The 19,154-nt window shown below is 56.4% G+C and overlaps 1 protein-coding gene across 3 annotated transcripts; it reads right to left on the bottom strand.

Moving 5' to 3' along the window:
- Positions 1-363: 363 nt before the first annotated feature.
- Positions 364-18,675, bottom strand: CAPN1 (calpain 1). 3 transcript variants are annotated; one of them, XM_016119436.2, is made up of 22 exons: positions 18,568-18,675; positions 17,058-17,325; positions 16,831-16,900; positions 16,450-16,568; positions 14,830-14,963; positions 14,572-14,740; positions 13,671-13,754; positions 13,253-13,338; positions 12,820-12,894; positions 12,527-12,687; positions 5,949-6,127; positions 5,273-5,284; positions 4,328-4,539; positions 4,200-4,239; positions 3,555-3,620; positions 3,410-3,467; positions 3,204-3,268; positions 2,730-2,798; positions 2,403-2,481; positions 1,881-1,997; positions 1,492-1,550; positions 364-1,106 (listed from the first exon to the last, which is right to left on the bottom strand). In XM_016119436.2, exons 2-22 carry the CDS (start codon positions 17,322-17,324, stop codon positions 1,080-1,082), a joined length of 2,148 nt encoding a protein of 715 aa, XP_015974922.1. In that variant the 5' UTR covers position 17,325; positions 18,568-18,675; the 3' UTR covers positions 364-1,079. The 3 variants fall into 3 exon arrangements, with proteins under 3 accessions (XP_015974922.1, XP_015974921.1, XP_015974920.1); XM_016119435.2 differs by having other exon boundaries at positions 18,564-18,670; XM_016119434.2 differs by lacking the exon at positions 18,568-18,675 and adding an exon at positions 18,005-18,397.
- Positions 18,676-19,154: the final 479 nt, after the last annotated feature.

The raw sequence follows: 19,154 nt of genomic DNA, 5'->3' as shown, positions 1-19,154 counted from the left end.
GTGCTCTGGGGAGCTTCCTGGGGGGTCGGGATTGTGCTAAGGAAGGGTTTGGGTCTCAGCCAGAGCCTCACGGGCGGGGGCATGCTGGGAAGGCAGGAGCCAGGCCTCCAGGTGGCCAGAAGGGCCTGCCAGACTGGCGGGGCCACCTGGGACTTCAGCAGTATGGCCCGGCCAGGGTCCCATCCTCCCCAACTCCCAGATGCCCAGTACTCCTGCAAGGGTGTGAACCTCTGGGACAGCGGAGAAGGCAGTGGAGGGGACCAGGTGGGCGGGGTATGAGGCCTCAAGCTGTCACTGCAGGCCAATGCTGTTGGGTTCCCCTGGGTAGCGCGTTTGGGCAGAAACAGACTCCAGAGACAGACATGGGGCTGTTTCCTTTATTATTTGGGGTTCCTCTGCATGAAAATATGAGACCACCCACCAAAGTCCCAGGTGCACCCCCATAACTGGTACACCAGTCTCTGAAGAGTCCCCTTTAAAATCAGCAATATAAAAAAGGAGGGAGGGAGTGGGGAGGAAAGGCCTGACCACCCCCCAGGCCGGGCAGCTCCTGGTCGGCAGGCAGGGTGGGGCCGGGGGCCAGGCCACGGGGCAGAGAGGGGCAATGGCTTCTGCACAGGAAGGAACAGGCGTTCCCAGCAGGGGAGGGGACCCCAGCTGGGAGGGGGCTCCGCATGCTACAATACAGACTGCAGAGCTTAGTGGTTATGGTTTGAAGTCCGCAGGTGAGGCCAGGTGGGCGGCCTCTGGAGTCGGGGGAGAGGACGCATCAGGATGCTGGGAGGCCAGGGCTGGCAGCTCCCCCTGAAGCCCCGTCCTGAGGCAGGAACAAGCGAAAGCTGCCTTCCTGGCTTGGCGGTGGGAGAGGCCGGAGGAGGTCATCTGAGCCCATGGCCGGCAGAGCAGCGAGGCCCACGCAGCTCTGCCCAGAGCAGATGAACTGTGGTGGCTGGGAGGTGAGGAGACAGGAAGACGAGGCCACCTCCTGCTCCGAGGAAGGCACTTGCAGCTGGTGTGGCCTGGCGTGGTTTGGCAGACAGGAAGGACAAAGGACACAGCAAGGGGGCCTGAGCCCCGCCTCATGCAAACATGGTCAGCTGCAGCCACTGCCAAGTGGAGAGGAGGGGTGAGAGGGGTCAGCCAGGGGCAGCGCGACCCCCAAGTCCAGCCTCCCGGCCTCTTGGCTCAGGAGCCACCACCTCTTTAGTCCCTCTGAGGGCAGGTGGGAGAGGGACCCTCTTGGCCGGGACAGTGTCTTACCTTGTCTTCCCCTTGGGAGACCAGGCTGCTGGCTCCTGCAGAGGCCTCCAGGGGCCTGGCCCTCCCTTCCTCTTCCCTTCCCAGAACTCAGGCACCCCACCCCATCCTCCCGGGATTCAGGGCCCAGCCTTTGGGGCTGGTTCTGAGGCCACAGGCTCCAGTCCCAGCAAGGGAGGAACTCTCTACTGCCCCCCACCAAGTGCCTTCCCCCACCCCTAGGGAGATTCCCACCTTAGACAGGTCAAAGGTCACGACTCCATCCAGATCTGTGTCCAGAGTTTTGAAAAACCCTGTGTTCAAGAAATGATAACACGGGGCTGAGAATTCCATGGGACATGCACGTAGGCCCCCCTCCTGCTTCACACCCCCCACCTCCCCACAGCACCCCAAGCTCTGTCACCTGTCACATCTGGAAGCAGCTCTTCCTACTGCCTGGGCCCCCCACCCCACCCCAGAGTTTCTCCTTTTCCCCCTGTCTTTTTAACACTCAGCCTGTCTGGGCCCTAACTCCCAAGACCTCCCTGGCACACGCCATGGCGGGCACAGCACCTCGTTCCCACTGCTCGTGGGGGACAAGTCTGGGACAGATCTGGAGGCGGAAGCTGAATGGGGACACTCACGGAACATGGTCTCCAGCCGCACCAGGCAGCATACGAAGTTGTCAAAGTCCACAGCCAGGTCGGGCTCCGAGTACCGTGTGATAATGAGCTCGTACAGCTTCTTGTTGAGCTTGAAGCCTGGCCCAGAGGAGCAGGGCAAGGTCAGGGAGGTGCAGCCCAGCCCGGGGGTGGGCATAGGGAGGGGGAGTGGGGCTGGGAGGGGAGCCCTGCACCTCGCTCGTTGGAGGCTGTGGAGTGCTCTATCCCTCCCCGGCTGTGTGGCCTCAGGCCAGTCACTTTCCCCCTCTGAGTCAAACTTTTCTCTGTGTACCAGGGGAACAATAAACCCCCTGTCCTCCTCAGGCTGCGGGAGGACGAAAAGAAATGCTGCCGCGACACTCAGCCAGTGACCACGGGGGAAAGGCAGAAGATGGCTGTGTCCACACCACCACTGCCGCCATCACCCCGGCGACAAGGGCCAGCTGCCAGCGAATCGTCCACCTGAGGCTCCACCCACAGGAGCCACCGGCCCTCAAGCCTCACCTGCAGACTCAATGGCCATCCGCATCTCGTAGGCGCTCATGCTGCCTGACTTGTCCAAGTCGAACTTCCGGAAGATGGACTGGGACAGGGAGCAGAGGGTGAGGGCTAGACCCGGACACCCTGCCCTTCCAGTCCGCCCCAGGGTGGAGGGTTGTTGAGGGTGCAGGGTACAGGCCCAAAAGGTGGGTCAGTTGCTGGGGTACGTGGGCTCCAAGAGGCAGACTCAGGGTGGAGGGCCGAATCCATGCAGCCTGCAGCCCAGCCTGGCGCTGCTGTCCCTGAGACTGCTGAGGAGGGGGGAGGGCAGTGCCAGCAGGGGCCACCTACCAGATAATTCCTGATTCGGTTCCACAGGATGTTGAACTCCACCAGGCCCAGCTTCCCATTGCCGTCCCGCTAAGCAGCCGTTAAGAAAAAAAACTCCACAGCTTAAACCAGGCATGGGGCAAGAGTGAGCAAGTGGGCGGAAGAAGAGATCAGCCATAAAGAGAGCGAGACTGGGGGAGAAGGGCCAAGACCCCGCACACAGCCAGCCCGTGGCCGGGCCACTGTTTTCTGAATCGGGGCGAACAGGGAGGGGCGCAGAAGGAGCACCGGCCTTACGGTCACTGCTGGGGTGGCAGCAAGGAGTGTGAACTGAGTTATAGGACCCAGGCCCTGCTCCACGTCTCACCACCCCGTGCTTCAGATCCCCCCTCCCAATCAACGGGACAATGACCAGGAAGGCGCTGGTCTGTCCACACTCCACAGAGCCTGGTCCCTTTTTCTGAGCTGTTCCTGGGACAAATCGCGGCAGGATACGTCCATGAGGTTCACCATGCTGCGGCAGGACTCCAGGCTGAAGCCCTTGGTGCGCAGGTCTTTGTCTGCAAGAGAAACCGGTTCCAGCACCCCACCCGCGAAGAGCAAAGGGTTCGGCTCGGTGGAGGAGCAGAAGCCCAGACTCCGGAGTCCGGAGGAAGCGGGGGCAGGGCGCGGGGCAGGGAGCGGCCGCCGGGGATGCTCACGTTTGCTGATGATCCTGTTGAGGATGGTCCGCAGCTCCTTGACGCTGATCTCCAGGTCCTGGGGAAGAAGGGAGGATGGCACCCGCCCTCGGGAAAGGCCGCCCCTCACTGCCCCAGAGGACCCCTCTGCCACGCCCCGACCTACCTCCCCTGCCAGTTGCCTGAAGAGGGCCTTGAAGTTCTCATCGATCTCCTCTTCCGAGAGCACTTGCTGGATGGGGAAGAGGAGGGCAGTCAGGGGCGCCTCGGTCCAGCCCTTGCATGGGCAGCAGCCGGAAGCTGCACCGGGACCACTCATTAGCTCCGTGTCACTTCACCTCTAGGAGCCTCACTCCTCCCACCTGTAAATGGGACTCTAGTCCCCACTCGACCCCCTGCCCAGGACTCCTGTGCTTAGGGAGGATGCAGTCCAGCTCAGTTGAAGGATGAGCTCTGGCCCCCTGCCGCACTACCCTGGGCAAGTTCCTCAACCTCTCCAAACTCGAGTTTCCCACTCAGAAAGACGGTGACAGCACCCTGACAGGGGTGCTGTGGAGGAAACGGGGTAACCCAGGGAAAGAGCTCAGCCCAGACCGAGCAGAGAGCGAGAGCACAGGGACCTCTCGCCGTTATTATCACAAAGTCCTTTGCACAGTGTACAGTGCTGGGTGAACGAGGACTTAGTATCATTCCACGGCTCCTGCCAGGAGGGGCTGTGCCCTGCCAGCCGGAGCCCAGGGAACAAGACCTCAGGTCCCCATCCCGCACCCAGGGCGAGGGAGAGGACGGCCTGCTGGGGCCGGGCACGCACCTCATCAGGAAGATTGGCCTGCACCTGGTCGTCCAGCTCCCTGCAGAGGGTGGGGAGGAAGAGGGGCCAGTCAGCGGGGCAGCAGGGGAGCCTGTGGGGCAGGGGTGGGGAGCGGACCCTCGACTCACTCGGTCCCGGCGCTCTTCTCCGAGAAGAAGCGCAGCACGAAGTCACCCTCCTTGTTGGGCTCGAAGGTGGAGGGCACCACCACGTACTCCCCGGGCGGCAGGCGGAAACGGGTGCTGACCTCCCGCAGGTTGATGAACTGCTCTGACCGGGCCCGGGATGCGTTGGCCAGGAAGAAGTCCCGCTTCAGGTGCACGGCCGGCTGGCCCACCAGCTGTGGGCAGGAAGGAGGGAGCAGGGTCTGCTGCTGCCCCCGGACCCAGACCCAGACCCCAGGCTCCGAGTCCTGGCCAAGGAGCTGGAGAGCCACGTCACGGCTCAGTCACCCACAGGCCGTGTGACCGTGACAAGTCATTTCGCTTCAGTTTCCTCAATAACATTGTCTATTGCACAGGGCGGAGGTGAATGCCGATGCTGTAATACCATGAAATAACATCTTCCTCACTACTACTTAGTGCTTCTGCCACGCCGGACACCGCAGAGCACCTTACACGCGGCACCTCATTCGGTGCTCAGGACGCCCCTGTGAGGTGGTGCTCCTGTGCTCATTTCACAGACACTGACCCCGAGGCTTAAAGTTTCAGCGACTTGCTCGAGGGTGCAGAACACCCAGCCTGTCTCCCCCCTGCGTCTAACCAATGCCCCACATGGCCTCAGCCAGCACTCACGGTGTAAACAGTAACACAGGAAAGGCCTCGGGTGAGTATCGGGCGGGACTCAGAGCCAGCTCCCTCCCTCATTACCTGCTCTGACCCCCCAGGACAGCAGTTTGCTCTGCTCACTGAACAGTGAGCAGGACGTGGGGGGACCCGTCGTGAGCAGTTAAATGAGGCGCCTTCTCAGCTTCCTATGTGTGGGCTTGCCGCCGACCTGCTCCCCTTGGGGCACCATCAGGCCATGCGTGTTCAGGGGCGTGTAAATCCAGGTTAGTCAGGTGCCACACCTACCTCCGGAGGGACCTGCAAGAGAGACAGGGAAGGTAGAGAAGTGTGTGTGGCCCAGGTGGCACGCGGCCCCGAGTACATAAGACGGGACTGGCCTTGGGCTTGGGGCCGGTGGTGACCCGGACCTATCATCACAGCAGAGAGGGACCCCAGGACCACAGGAGCGGGGCGGCAGGCAGGGTTCTCTTAGACCCTGGAATGCCCCGGGCCTCAGCTCTGAGTCAGAGTCCCCAGGGTCCTGAGCACAGAGCATAAAGCCGGGCTTTCCTCATCACACACCTCCACGCCTGCCCCTGCTTACAAGACGGAGGGCTTACTGCTCCTCCCGGGCAGCCCACTCGCCCGCTGCCTTCCAGATGTCAGCTAAGCCAGCTCCCTCTACCTGAAAGCAGCTTTCTGGCCTCTAAGAATTGGGACGAATCCCAGAATCTTCCCCCTTCCTAGCCAAATATCTTCCTCTCCCTCCACCTGCCTCAAGGGATGAATTTCAGGCCCCTGCCTGCCCCAAGCCTCGCAGAGGGCCTAGGTAGGTGCCTCCCTGGCTTTGTCTGCTGCCTCAGGGCCTGTTTTGGGCCCTGGCTTAGGACGGGCCAGCGGCGGCAGCGGTGTCCTCTGGCGCCCCCTGGCGGAGCTCACGCGCGGTGGGCGGGGACCCAGGTTCTGCGCGAGCTAGACTCACCTCGTAGACCGCGAAGCCGATGGTCTCCATGTCGCGGCCGAAGCGGCGCTCGCGGCGGCGGTGCTTCTGCATGAGCGCGAGCACGAAGCTGCAGCCCGACTCGCGACCCCCGTAGTCATCGTCTGCGTCATCCGTCTCCTCCAGCCTTATCTTGAACTGAGGGTTCACCCAGAAAGTGGCTGCAGGAGGGAGCGAGGTGAGGATCAGAGGGACAGAGCAGAACGGTCCCCCCAAGCCATTCATTCACTTAACAAATATAACTAAGCGCCCACGGAGTGCCACGTGAGTGCAGTGGGGACACACTGCTCCCAAGGGCTCCCATTCCAGAGAGGGGAAGTAAAGTATGAGCAACACCGGTTAGTTAACAGAACAATTACAAAGAAAAAAAGCAAGCTGGAGTCGGCGGGGGAGGGCATCTAGGAGAAGGGGGCAGTTGAGGTGAGACCTGATGGGGAAGCCCTGGGAAGACACCAGGAGGAGGCAGGAGCCAGGCAGAGGGAAAACCAAGAGTCCCACACATGGAGGGCCAGCCAGTGTCTAATGAAGCTCCAAGCGCCAGTGAGCACCGGAGATCCAGGGAGGTGCCAGAGGTTGGCAGCAGCCCTGGCCGTGGTGAGGAGTGTGGACTGAATCAAAGAGCCAAAGGACCTCCTGACAGGCCTGCCCCCGGAGGAGCATGATCGGCCTAGGATTTTACAAGGCTGCCGTGTGGACAGTGACTTCGAAGAGAAAGCAGGGTCTGATAGCAGGCCACAGAGCTGCAAAGGGTGACCAGATTTGCATTTCTGGAGGTTGCCTGAACAACTCCCTTGATTTAAACCACCAAAACCTGGCTAGAATATGCAAAATTTCTTTTTAAATTCACCGATAAGCCACAGCATCCACCCCCCCACCCCCGCCGCCCACACGCAAAATTGACATTGACCAAAAAGACAGAAAAGAACAAGTGTGAGCAAGGACGTGGAGAAACCAGGCCCTCACACACAGCCGATGGGAATGTAGAATGGTGCAGCCACTTTAGAAAGTAGTCTGGCAGTTCCTCAAATGTTCAAACAGAGAATTATCATGAGACCTTGCAAATATATACCTAAGGTAAACGTCTAGGTATATATAGGCATATAGCTAAGGTAAATGAAAATATAGGTCCGCACAAAAACTCGTATGTGAATGTTCACAGTGACACTATTTATAATAGTGAAATGGTAGAAACAACTCAACTGATGAATGGATAAACAAAATGTGCTACAACTAAGCAATGGAATGTCCTTTGGCAATGAACAGGAACAGCATACCAACACATGCTGTGTCACAGAGGAACCTTGACGACATTATGATGAGTGGAAGGAGCCAATTACAGAAACCACGTGTCGCATGATTTCATTTATATTAAATTATATTGTCCAGAACAAGCAAATCTATGGATTCGCTTGGTAACAAAGCCAGATACATATATCGAAAGAAAATAAAATTACAAAACAATACCACATATAAATAGTGACATAGAATCCTCAATGAAATACCATCAAACCAAATCCGACAAGACAATATTTTAGAAGGCTCGTATATCATGAAATAGGGTTTAATCCCAAGAATGCAAAGATAGCTCAACATAAGAAAATCAATGTAATACACATTAATAGAAAGAAGAGAAAAAAAAAACACATGATCATCTTAATTGACACAGAAAAAGCATCTGACAAAATCTAACACACATTCATGATAAACTACCTGAACAGAAACTCCAAAAGCTATAACAAATGGCCAGTAAATACATGAAAAGGTACTCGGCATCATTAGTCATCAGGAAAACGCAAAGCAAAACTTTAATGAGATACCACTTTACACCCACTGGGATGGCTAGAATGAAACAGATGGACAATAGCAGGTGTTGAGGATGTAGAGTAACCGGAACCTTCGGACATTGCTAGTGGGAATGAAGAATGGCGCTGCCACTTTAGAAAACACTTGGCAGCTCCTCAAAAAGTTAGCCACGGACTTCCCGTACAACCCGATTCCCCTCCTACTTATAAACCCAAGAGAACATACGCTCACACAAGCACTTGTACCTGACTGTTCACAGCATGTACTTACTTCTCATGATATCCGAGAACTGGAAATAACCCAAGTGTTCATCAGTGGTTGAAAGAATAAGCAAAATGTGGTCTGTCCATGTCGTGGAATATTACTCGGCCATAAAAATGAAATGAAGTGCCGACATATGTTACAACATGGATGAACTTTGAAATATTATGCTAAAGAAAAGAAGCAAAAGACCACGTATTATATGGTTCCATTTACATAAAATGTTCAGAATAGGCAACTCTATAGAGACAAAAAGTAAGATTAGCGGTTGCCAGGGGCTGGGGAGGAATGCAGAGTGACTACTAATGGATGCAAGGTTTCCTTTGGGGGCAGAGAAACTGTTCTGGAGTTAGAGATAATGGTAATGATTTCGCAACACCGTGAATATACTAAAATCCACGGGATGATACACATTAGAAGTGTCGATTTTATGGTATGTGAATTATCACAATTCTTAAAAACATTATGCATCAAAATTGTGTAATGCAAAGATACACTTGGAGGGGAAATTTATTGCTTTAGGTGCTTATATAAAAAAAAAATAATGCTGAGAGAAATAAGCCAGACAGAAAAAGTTGAAAATCACATGATATCACCTATATGTGGGAAATAAACCTAAAAGCAGCAAATGAACAGGACAAACAAACAGACTCATGGACATGGACAACACACTAGTGGTTACCAGAGGGTAGGGGGGAGGTAGACAAGGTAAACGGGGTCAAATATGTGGTGACAGATATAAATCTAAGTATGGGAGGTGAACACATAGTGTAAACATACATATGCCTTACTGTTAAAGTGTACAGCTGAAACCTACTGGATTTCATTAACCAATGTTATAAAAAAAAATGTAATTAATTAATTAAAAGAAAAAAAGTAGCCCAAAATTAATAAAATAAGCATCTAATTTAAGAAGTCAAAATGAAGTCTAAAAAGAAATCCAAAGAGAGCAGAGGAATGAGATAGATAATAAACAGAAAAGTAAAGATTAGTAATACAGAAAAAAACAGTCAGCAAAGTCAAAAGTCATTCCTTAGAGAAGATGAATATTAACAAACCTCTGGCAGGGTTAACAAAGACAGAAGAGGAGGTGTAAATAGGCAACACTGAAGGAAAGAGAGGATATCACCACAGATGAGGTAGCAGAATATATTAAGGATAACTTTATGCTAATGAGTTTGAAAACAGATGCAAAGGACGGACTCCTAAAAACTCTGATGCATCAAAATAGGCTCAAAAGTAAATCTTCACACAAAGAGCAGGCCTGACAGCTTTACAGGAAAGTTCCACCAAATAGTCAAGCCACAAATCATCCCCATCTCATGCAAACTCTTCCAGAAAACAGAAAAAGAAGATAACACTTCCCAATTCACTTTATAAGCCAAATATATATTTGGCACCAATACCAACACTACAGAAAGGAAAATTACAAGTAAATCCCACTCTTGAATGTGGATGTAAAGCTTTCGTACAAAAAGGTTACATCACGAACATGTTTTTATCTCAGGAAAGTAAGGTTGACTTAATATTTTAAAAGCAGTAAATGCAATTTACTGTGTTGACAGATAATAACAAATATATGTAAAAGTATTTAATAAGATTAAACTCCTTTAATCTGATAAAAGGTGTTTACATAAACAAAAACAAAAAAACCCCACAAAAACTGCACAGTAGGAAACTTTTCCTTTAAGAGAGGGTTAGGACCCCCAGGACATAGCTTCTCCTATTCAATATAATCTATAGTCTCGGCCAGCACACGGAACAAGAAAACATAACAAATATTATAAGAATTGGAAAAGAAGAAACAAAATTCTCATTGTTTGCAGATGCCATATTGTCAATTAGAAAACCAAAGACAATCTATAGATAAATCCTTAAAATTAAGTGCAGTTTAACGAGTCTGCCAGATACAAAATAAATTTAAGAAGTCAACTGCATGTTACTGTATCAGCAACTCTTCCTTGGGAGATGTAATTTTAAAAAGGATACTATTTACAATAGCAACAAGATGACAGAGTATCTAGGAATAAATCTCAGAAGATGAGGAAGACCTTTATGATAAAATTTATAAAATTTAATCACAGGACTTCAAAGAATGCAAAAGTAAAAAAGACATAGAGTAGTCCCCGCCTTAGCTGTGAGAGATACATTCCAGGACCCCAGGAGATGCCTGAAACCGAGGAGGGTATCAAACCCTACATATACTATATACACACATGTCTATAATAAAGTTTAATTTGTAAAAGATTAACAACACTAAGCAATAATAAAATAGAACGATGACAACTTAATACGTTTTGATGAATGTGGTCTCTCTCAAAACATCTTATTATTCTTTACTCACGCCTCTCCTTGTGATGAGTGAGATGCCATGATGCCTAGGTGAGGAGAGGAAGTGCGTGAATGATGTAGGCACGTAGCCTGAGGCTACTACAGGAGTTACCTGAACACAAGCACTATGTATGACACAGCAGCAGAGGCTATGGTCGCCTAGATGGCTACCGAATGACTAACGGGTAGGTGGCGTATACAGTGTGGATACCGGGATCGCAGGGCTGATTCACGTCCTGGGCAGGACTGAGCGGGACTGCCTGAGATTTCATCACGCTACTCAGACTGGCGTCCAATTTAAAACTTAGGAATTCTTTATTTCCGGAATTTTCCATTTAATATTTTCAGACTGCAGTCAACTGTGGGTAACTGAAACCACGGCAGGTAACGGGGAACTACTGCACCGCATTCTTAAATAAGAAAACTCAAAACGTCAGTTCTCCCCAGATTGATCTATAAGATTCAATGCCATTTGAAATTGAAGTCTCAGAATGGTTTTTTGTAGGACTTGGTACGCTGATTCTAAAATTTACATGGAAAAACGAAATGTAAGAATAGCTAAGAGACTATTGAAAAAAATTTGCTCTGTCCAGTAGCTGGACTTCTTACAAATCTGCACCAATTAAATCAACGCGCTGTTGGCAGAGAGACAGACCAAGGGATGGAATGGCGAGCCCCAAAACAGACAACCCCCCACACGTGGGAACCCCACGATGGAGCCGGCGCTACAGGGCGGTGAGGAAAGGATAGATTTCTCAATAAGTGGTACAGGAAACAGTGGTTATCTATCTGGGAAAAGCTGAAATTGGGTCCCTGTGGGGGAGAAGCATGTTTCCAAGTAGGGGGCTGTGAGTCACGCTGAGACCCACTGGAGGACGTAAGACCTGAGGACAGAGCGGCGGTGGATTTGGCAAAGTCTCAGCTGTGAGTGACCCTCAGAAGAGCAGCATGGTGAGGATGGCGGCCAGACCGGAACGGGTTAAAAACCGAACTAGGAGTGAGAAAGGAAACAGGGAGTGTGGCAATTCCTGAGAAGTTTTGCTTTGAAGGGAAGCGGAGAAATGGGTGGGGATGTGGGGCAAGAGAGAGTTGCTCTGTCTTCAGACGGGCGATTCTGTAGAATGCCACCGGCGTGAGAGGCGATGGATGCAGAAGCAAGGCTTTCAGAGGTGAGGTCCATGCAGGGACACTTCTGCCACGGTCGCAGGAGGGGAAGCAGTAAAGATGGCACAGGCCCAGACAGGCCGGGGGATGTGGAGGTGGGCGTGTAAAAGGGTGACCCGCATGGAGGGAGGCTTGAGGAGAGAGTGGGGACACTCTCTAACCGGCAGTGGCATTGCCGGCAGCCGCGCAAAGCGCTCGTTTACGGTTTGTGGCTGGACGTCGATAAGGGAACCCCTGCCATGGTCACGTGCTTTCTCTCTAGCCACACTCGGCGGTTCCGAGGCCAGGGAAGAGGGTTCGGCTAGGATCACGGTGTGCCAGGTGAGGGGAGCCGAGGGAGACAGGAACCAGGAAACTAAGAGTGTCTGCGAGGACGAGGTTAGAAAGATGACTATAACCTGGTTAGCAGAGGACAAGATGGGGGATGAAGGATACGCAAAAGTAGTGGGTTCAACAGATGAGACAGTTCGGCGAGGCTGAGCATGCAGAGTAAGGGCGCTGAAAGGGTCAAAGGCCAGGTCAGAGCGGCCGTTGGGACCGGCTCCAGTGTGCGCTAGGGGCGGTGGCTGCACCAAGGTGAAGGAAAAGGTTTCTGCAGGTGAGGATGGCAAGAAACTGAGTGGCCAGGCTGTGGACCGAGTCATCCACCTGGATCAAGAAGCCTGGGGAAAGGTCACAGAAGGATCAGGGAGGAAGATGGGGCCGGAAGGAAGGTCTCCTTCCTTGACAGCAAGTGGCTGGATGGCAACGAAGCCTTCTCTCCTCGTTAGCACCCCAAGCTCAGGCCCCAGGATGGTGAGGCCGACGTGGACCATTAGAATTTACAGACATTCGATGGTTTGCTCCTCAAAGCAAATTCGAGAGGTCAGCGCAACTGTCCCTCTTACTGTGAGGATCCGAGGCTCAGCGAGAAGACCTGCCTGCCGAGCCTGGCTCTCCAGCCAGGAGGCGGCAGGGCCCGGACCCCGCCCTGTGCGCCCTGCGCGCCCCGCTCAGGTCACCTGGGTAGTTCCGGCAGCCGCCCGCGGTGCTCCCCCGCCGCCAGGTGCCGTCGTAGAGGGTAGTGTTCCATTTGCGGAAAGTCCGGCTCTTGAGCGCGTCGGGCGTCAGGTTGCAGATCTCCAGGCGGGTGAACTCGCGCATGAAGTCTCGGAATGACATCCTGGGGGTCGAAGAGCAGAGGCGGGCCACGGTTCTCAGCCACGACACACGGGGACGTGGCCAGGGCTGGATGCGTGGGGTTTGGGAGGTACAAGGCCCCGAGAGGAGCCGGACTGAAGAGGGGGCAGCTCACCAGAACTCGCCGTCTTCCATCTTGATCCGGAGCTGCTCGCGTTCATAAGGGTCCACGTTGTTCCACTCCGAGGAGCTGTGGGGACATGGTGCTGCCAGGGGCTGCTGGGCACTGACTGGCCCGGCCTCTGTCCCTGGGGGCCTGTCCTCCCATAGCCCAGGTCAGGAGGCTTCCTCAAGGTCAAGCCTCAAGATCTCAGCCCCAGGGGTTGCCTGTCAGGGCCAGGTCAGACGCCCTGAGCATGCGCACAGGCTGGCTTAGGGGCCTGCGTGGCCTGCGCTTGGTCGCGGCAGTCCGCAGACCCAGGAACGTGAAGACGGGCCCCTCTGGTCAATCCCGAGCCCACCCCAAGCTGGCAGACCTCGGGGCAGAAATGCCAGTGACACCGAGCAGCCTCCCCAAGCCTTCCCGGCCAGTGCCCACTGCCGCTCACCGGTCACTCCAGGCTCCCGTCCACTCCACCTCGCCCCAGGGGTTCCGCATCCGGATCAGGCTCACCATCTGGCCCTGGTAGTTCACCTGTTCCCAGAGCTCCCATCAGCGCCCGCCTCCAGCACGCACTTCGACACCCCTTCACCCCACTTCGGTCTGGCGCATCCCCACCCAGGACCCAGCACACCACACACCGGAAGTGGAAACGCCAGGGATTTACCATGAGGGGGGCAGCTCTGTACACAACCCACAGTAAGAAAGGGCAGGACAAGATAAACATCTCAGGCCCAGAGTCCCCAGGAGACAGATAAAGTGCTCCTACAGGAGGGCCAGCTCCTCCCACAGCCTGGTCACAGGCCAGGGGGGCAAGAGCAGGAGAGGGGGAGGCACTGCCCTGCGGGGGAGGCCCCCCGCAGTACCTGCTTGGCCCCAGTCACAGAGTAAGCATGGCCCTTCACCAGCTTCTTGAATGTGACGGCTTCCATGTCTAGAACACTGGAGATCTGCACAAAGACACATGTGCCGTGGTCAGGCGTGAGGTTCCAGGGACCTGGTCAGTGTCCCCCACCCCCAGGCCAGAGATGAGCCCTGAGGTCTTGGACATCCACCTTGCACATACAACAGCTACTGGCAGTGACAGGCAGAGGCCCTGGTCTCTTTCAACTCATAACCTCACACGTACATGCTGTCCCTAGGTACCAGGTCAGATGCCCTGAGGATGCTCACAGGCTGGGCACAGGGGCCTCCACCCAGGTATTCCACCAATGCCACCACTAGTGGGGGGCGGGGCGGGGCGGGGTATACCCACTGATACTGCTTTTGGCCAGAGCTGGCCAGACGCTGTGCAAACACATGAGGTTAGAGTAGAGGATGCAGTGATGGTGGGGGCAGAGCCTGTTACCAAGGACGAGGTCTGAGGAGGAGTCACGGGAACAGAAGAGAGTGAATGCAGTGAGTGCAGGAGTGAGGCACGCTGACAGGAGCTGGGACTAGGGAAGAGCTGGGATCGAAGCCGGTGGACTGGACAGCAATGGGCGTGGCGTTAGAGGGCGGGAATGAGGAGCGGAAGGTCAGGAAAATAAGCTGAGGTCTGGCGGACAGGAACGGCACCAGGCATGGGGGTGGAGGAGGACGGGCCGAAGTGCTGGATGAAGCCGGGCCAGGCTCCAGATGGTGTGGGGTGAAGGGCGGGGTCTGGAGTAACGCCTGGGTTAACAGTGAGGCTGGGCTGGGTTGGGAGACGGAACCACCGAGAGACGAGACGGGTCACTGGCGGGAGGACGAGGGGCAGGGCTCGAGGGACAGGCTCAGAGCACTCACGTCAATGGAGCAGCCGAGCAGGGAGCCCCGCTCCAGGGCCTTGAGGATGATTTGGTAGAGGTCGCTGGGCGCCTTGCGCAGCTCATACCACTCGGTGACACCGCCTGTGAAGTCCTCAAAGCCCTCCGAGGTGCTGCCACCTGATAGGGCCTCGTAGCTGCCATTTACCCTGTGGGTGGCCCCAGGTCAGTGCCCCGGTACCACTTAGGACCCGGAACCCCAGAGCGGCCCGCAGCTGTCCCCAGGGCCCCTACTCACTTGGCATAGGCCTTCTCGAGCAGGGCGCTCCAGAACTCGTTGCCTTGGGCAGAGTGCACAAACACCAGCTTCCCGTCCTTGATGGGCAGCAGGTCATCCACGACGACGTCCACCCACTCCCCAAACTGCCACAGCTGCGCGGGGTCGGGAACACAGTGACTGCCTGCATTGGGACCTCCCCGGCCTGAGCTCAAGCCTCAGCTCTGCCACTTACTAGATCCTGATCCTAGATCATGCAGCCCAAGTACAGGACATCAAGCAAGTTATCCCCTCCGAGCCTCAGTTTCCCTGCCCGTAAAAGGGAACAGCAGCACTTTCCACACGGAGAAAGCGAACGCGATCACAACGGTAAAGCTTTTTGGGCAGCACTGGCCGTGTTTTTGAAACAGATCAAGGTGCCTCCTCAGGAATGGAGGGAGAAGTTGGAAAGCTCGCGGGTCTGGGCTCTCCCAGAACTAGCCCCCTTTAAGCCCAGCCCCTGGCCTCTACCCTCCCCATTCTAGGCGCGCGTGCGTGCGTGCGCGTGTGCATGTGTGTGTGTGCGTGTGTGTGTGTGTGTGTGTGTGTGGAGTGGGTCCAGGGATACGGTATGTAAAGTGGGTGTGACCTAAAACGTGAAATCCAGATCCTTCAACCACAAGATGGGTGGGGTTCCTTCAATCAAGGGGTTTGCTTCAGAGATACCAGAGCCAGGTTTCCCAGGGCGGGAAGTGTCAGGTGGCCTGGCGCCAGAAGCCCAGAAGCGACCTAGTGCTATGGGGGAAGGGGGAGGTGGGCCCAAGGAGCAGGGGTCGGGGCGGGGGGGGGGGGGTGTTGAGCGGGCCAATCAGAGGCTGGGGGGAGCAGATTGGAGGAGTGAGGGAAGGGGGTGGCGGGGAAGCAGTGAGGCCACGCCCCCTGCAGACAGCGGGGGCAGGTGCGGCACTAGGCCAATTTAGATCTAACTGCGGGGTCCTGTTACCAGGTGAGTGAGGATGAAGCAGGGTAAGGGTGTCCCTGACTAGGTGGAAGGAGAAAGACACCCAGGAATCCCCAGAAGAGAGCTAGGGCCACCGAGGGTGTGTGTCTCCCAACACCATCTCATTCAAAATTCACTAATGTGATTTGAAAAATGGGCCTTGTGTGTAAACAACATCAGGAAAAGCTGGTTTAAATAGACTTAATCCGGAGTCGTGCTTTTCTGCAGGGCTCTGTCAGAGGCTAGAGGTTGCCAGGAGGAGTTGGGGGTGGCCAGAGACGGAGGCCGTGGGTGGAGCCAGCTACGTGTGCGGTCTCTACAGCCCTGCGAAACACTCATTTTTTCAAAGGGGGAAACTGAGACCCTGGGGAGGAAAAAGGATTTGTCCCATGGGATACAACACAGAGGCCTTTCTATTCTTCAAGCACTTTCTCCCCCAAACGCTCCACTACCCAGGACAACTGCCAACCAAAAATACCTGTCCCAGCGTTTCACCCATGACAGATCCGTGATGGCATCGAGAGGTCAAATACTTTCTAGAGGGAGGGTTGGCCCCTGCGGGGGTTGGCCCTGAGCCACCCTAACTTCAGGCTTCTGTGGTCATCAGTCCTCACCTCCCCTAGGGCCCGCTGCCACTCTCTCCTCACGCCCCTGATCCTCACCTGGAAATGGAAGATGCCAGCGTAGCCATCCTGGAAGCTTTGGCCGTGTGGAACCACGCGGTGCAGGAGCGTGTCATTGAGGGTGAGAGAGGCGATGGCAGCCAGGAGCCAGCAGTCCCCTGGGATGTGAGACCTACATCAGGCCTGCTCTATTAACCAGCTCCTGTGGTGCACCTGTGTGTTCAAGCTAGGGAGAACCCGGGGTTCCCTGGGCAGCGTACCCCTCAACTTATAGAAAAGGCCCAGGAATCTGGGCAAACCAGCCCCAGTACTGATAGAGCCTGCCTGGGCTTGCAGGAGGGAGGGGTTGGGGCAGAGCCAGAAGGAACGGGCAGGGGGAACTCCTGTGGAAAAAACATCCAGAACCCCCCCAGGGCCTACCCAGTGCGCCCTGGCAGATGTCTGTGCGGGTGGCTCCATCCACGATGAACTGGGGGTTGGAGAGCAGCTCCTGCAAGAGACCCAGAGTCTGGTCTCTGGGCCAGCCCCTCCCAGAAACTGGAACCCAGCCACTCCAGAGCTCACTCCCCACTAGGGACCTGGAGTCCTGTTGCCATTCCTCACCCAGGATATGGGTACACTGAATCCTACCCAGGGTAGTGTCTCACCGTGGGACGCTTCCACTTGATGCCATAGGTTTTGGAGGAGCTGGGGCCCAGGTCCTTGTAGCCCAGACTCTGGGGCACTGGGGGGAAGGCGTCATCCCGGAAGAGGGTCCCACTCTGCAGACACTGGGCCCGCAGCTGTTCATAATCCTGGCCCAGGTACTTGATGGCGTTTTCATGGCGGCCCAGGCCCAGCTCCTTGGCCCGCTGCTTCTGCACTTGTGCAGACACCCCGGTGCAGTACACAGGGGTGATAAACTCCTCAGCCATCCTGCAGGATAGACGGGCCTGTTCAGAACCCATGCCATCCCAGGACTAGAACTGGGGCTCCTGCCTGCCCCTACCCACCCTTCCCTACCTCTCTGCTCCCCTCACAGGACTCTGCCACCTCGCTCTGCTCCCAGGAGAGGGGCTTCCCAGCCCCCACTTGTGCTGCCCCCCACCCCCCACAATGCTACCACCTCTTCTGTCCCTGATGCCATTGTCCTGGGCCTGCAGTCCTGTGGCCAGCCAGCCAGTCAGCCAGGTGGAGCAGGGCAGAGCCCCAAGATAACACAGGGTATGGGAAGGTGGGAGACTTCCAGAAGGGCCTCTTTGACCCTGTTTGCCAGCCTATAACCCGTTCCCCAAACTAGCCAAGCTCCTACTCACTGCTCCCTTTCCCTGTCTTTGGGGCCGAGAACGCCAGGCAGTCAGGGTTCCCTCGCCAGGCCCCTGAGACAGACCGGGTGATCAGGGCACTAGGCCTCTGTCCCTTCCCCTCCCGCCTTCCCCCAGCCCAGCCTTTGGAGACATGGTGAGCTCAGGCTGGGGCGGGCGCCTGGGCAGTAGGACTTCCCAAGAACCCGCCCCTGTGCCGGGCGCTCGGAGGGCCGGGGGCAGGGGAAGCCCCTCAGCCCCGCAGCCATGGCCGGGATCGGAAATCTCGACCCCGACACCCAGCTCCTTACCTGGAGGAGTGTTTAGGGGGTCGCTGCGGTCCCTGCGGCTGGCTTCCCCGGTGGCAGCTCAGGGCAGGGCCCAACCAGGAAGAGCGCTCCTCCCTGCCCTCCTCCCGCGGCCCCTCCGCCCTCCTCCCTCCCTCCTTCTTCTTCTCTTCCTCCGGCTCCTACCCCGCTTCCTCTCGGCTCTCCTTTATCTCTCGGGCACCTTCTCTGACTATCTCTCTTACTCACGGTGTCTCCCCGCCCCTCCCTCCTCAGGCCCACGGCCAACTCCCCGCGAGGACAAATTAGCAAAAGGCAGGGCTGTCCCTGGGGAGGGGCCAGCGCCTGTCGCTGAGGCCCCGACAGAAGGGCACCGCGGGGGAGGGGGCAGGGCAGGGGGTATTTTTAACCAGGGGCAGCAGCTCGAGTTGCAGGGCCGCGTGGCCCCACCCGACGCGGCGGCCCCGGAGGGCACTCCCGGGCGCTGGGGCGCGGCAGCGCGGCCCCCCGCGGCCCCCAGCCCGGCGCCCGCCCCCTGGGTTCCTCCCCCGCCCCTTCTCCGCGCGGCCACTGCTGTCCTCACCCACCGCCCTGCTGGGTCCTCAGCGCGGCGCCGAGATTTCCTCGGGCTGCGGCAGCTGCTCGGCGGAGGGGCTGGGCGCGGCCGGCGGCGAGCGGACCCCTGCCGGACGCTCGGCAAACGGCAGCCGCACCCCGCCCGGCCCGCGCCGCAGCCCGGTTCCCGGCCTCGGCCAACTCCCCGCCCCCACTCCCCCGGCGCCCTGGGGAGTAAGGCTCCCGGCATCTGGGCGCGGTGCGGGAAACCGGTCCCCCAGGCCGGGGTTTGCTGGGTGACCTTGGGTGAGTCCCTGTCCCCGTCGGCCTTGGCTTCCCTGTTCGCGCAGCGAATGGGACGGAGATGGGCATTTGTGGGGGCCCATCTTTCTCGTGCGCTACGGGCTGTCTTGAACTGGGAGACTGCGTGAGGTGCGCATCCTGCGGTTTCCCCTTAGCCCTCGGCCCGGGAGCGCCCCTGTGCCACCTTACCCGGGAGGGGGCGGCAGAAGCTTCGAGCCAGAGGGCAGGCCCACTTGGGACCCCGAGAGCCTGCCGACGGAAATGCAAGTTGAAGAGCAAGGAGGGAGGGGGGACTGCGGTGGTCCCCCTGCTCAGG

The sequence above is a fragment of the Rousettus aegyptiacus genome, unplaced genomic scaffold, assembly GCF_014176215.1.
Source record: "Rousettus aegyptiacus isolate mRouAeg1 unplaced genomic scaffold, mRouAeg1.p scaffold_m13_p_5, whole genome shotgun sequence".
In the NCBI taxonomy this organism is placed as follows: Eukaryota; Metazoa; Chordata; class Mammalia; order Chiroptera; family Pteropodidae; genus Rousettus; species Rousettus aegyptiacus.
This window is presented reverse-complemented; position numbering and strand designations above follow the sequence as displayed.

Coding starts and splice junctions, on each gene's coding strand:
- CAPN1 (XM_016119436.2), bottom strand. CDS start 17,324: ATGGCTGAGGAGTTTATCACCCCTGTGTACTGCACCGGGGTGTCTGCA. Junction 14,964..16,449: donor CTGGCATCTTCCATTTCCAG/GTGAGGATCAGG, acceptor GACCCCGCGCAG/CTGTGGCAGTTTGGGGAGTG. Junction 1,107..1,491: donor TGACCTTTGACCTGTCTAAG/GTGGGAATCTCC, acceptor TCCACTTGGCAG/TGGCTGCAGCTGACCATGTT.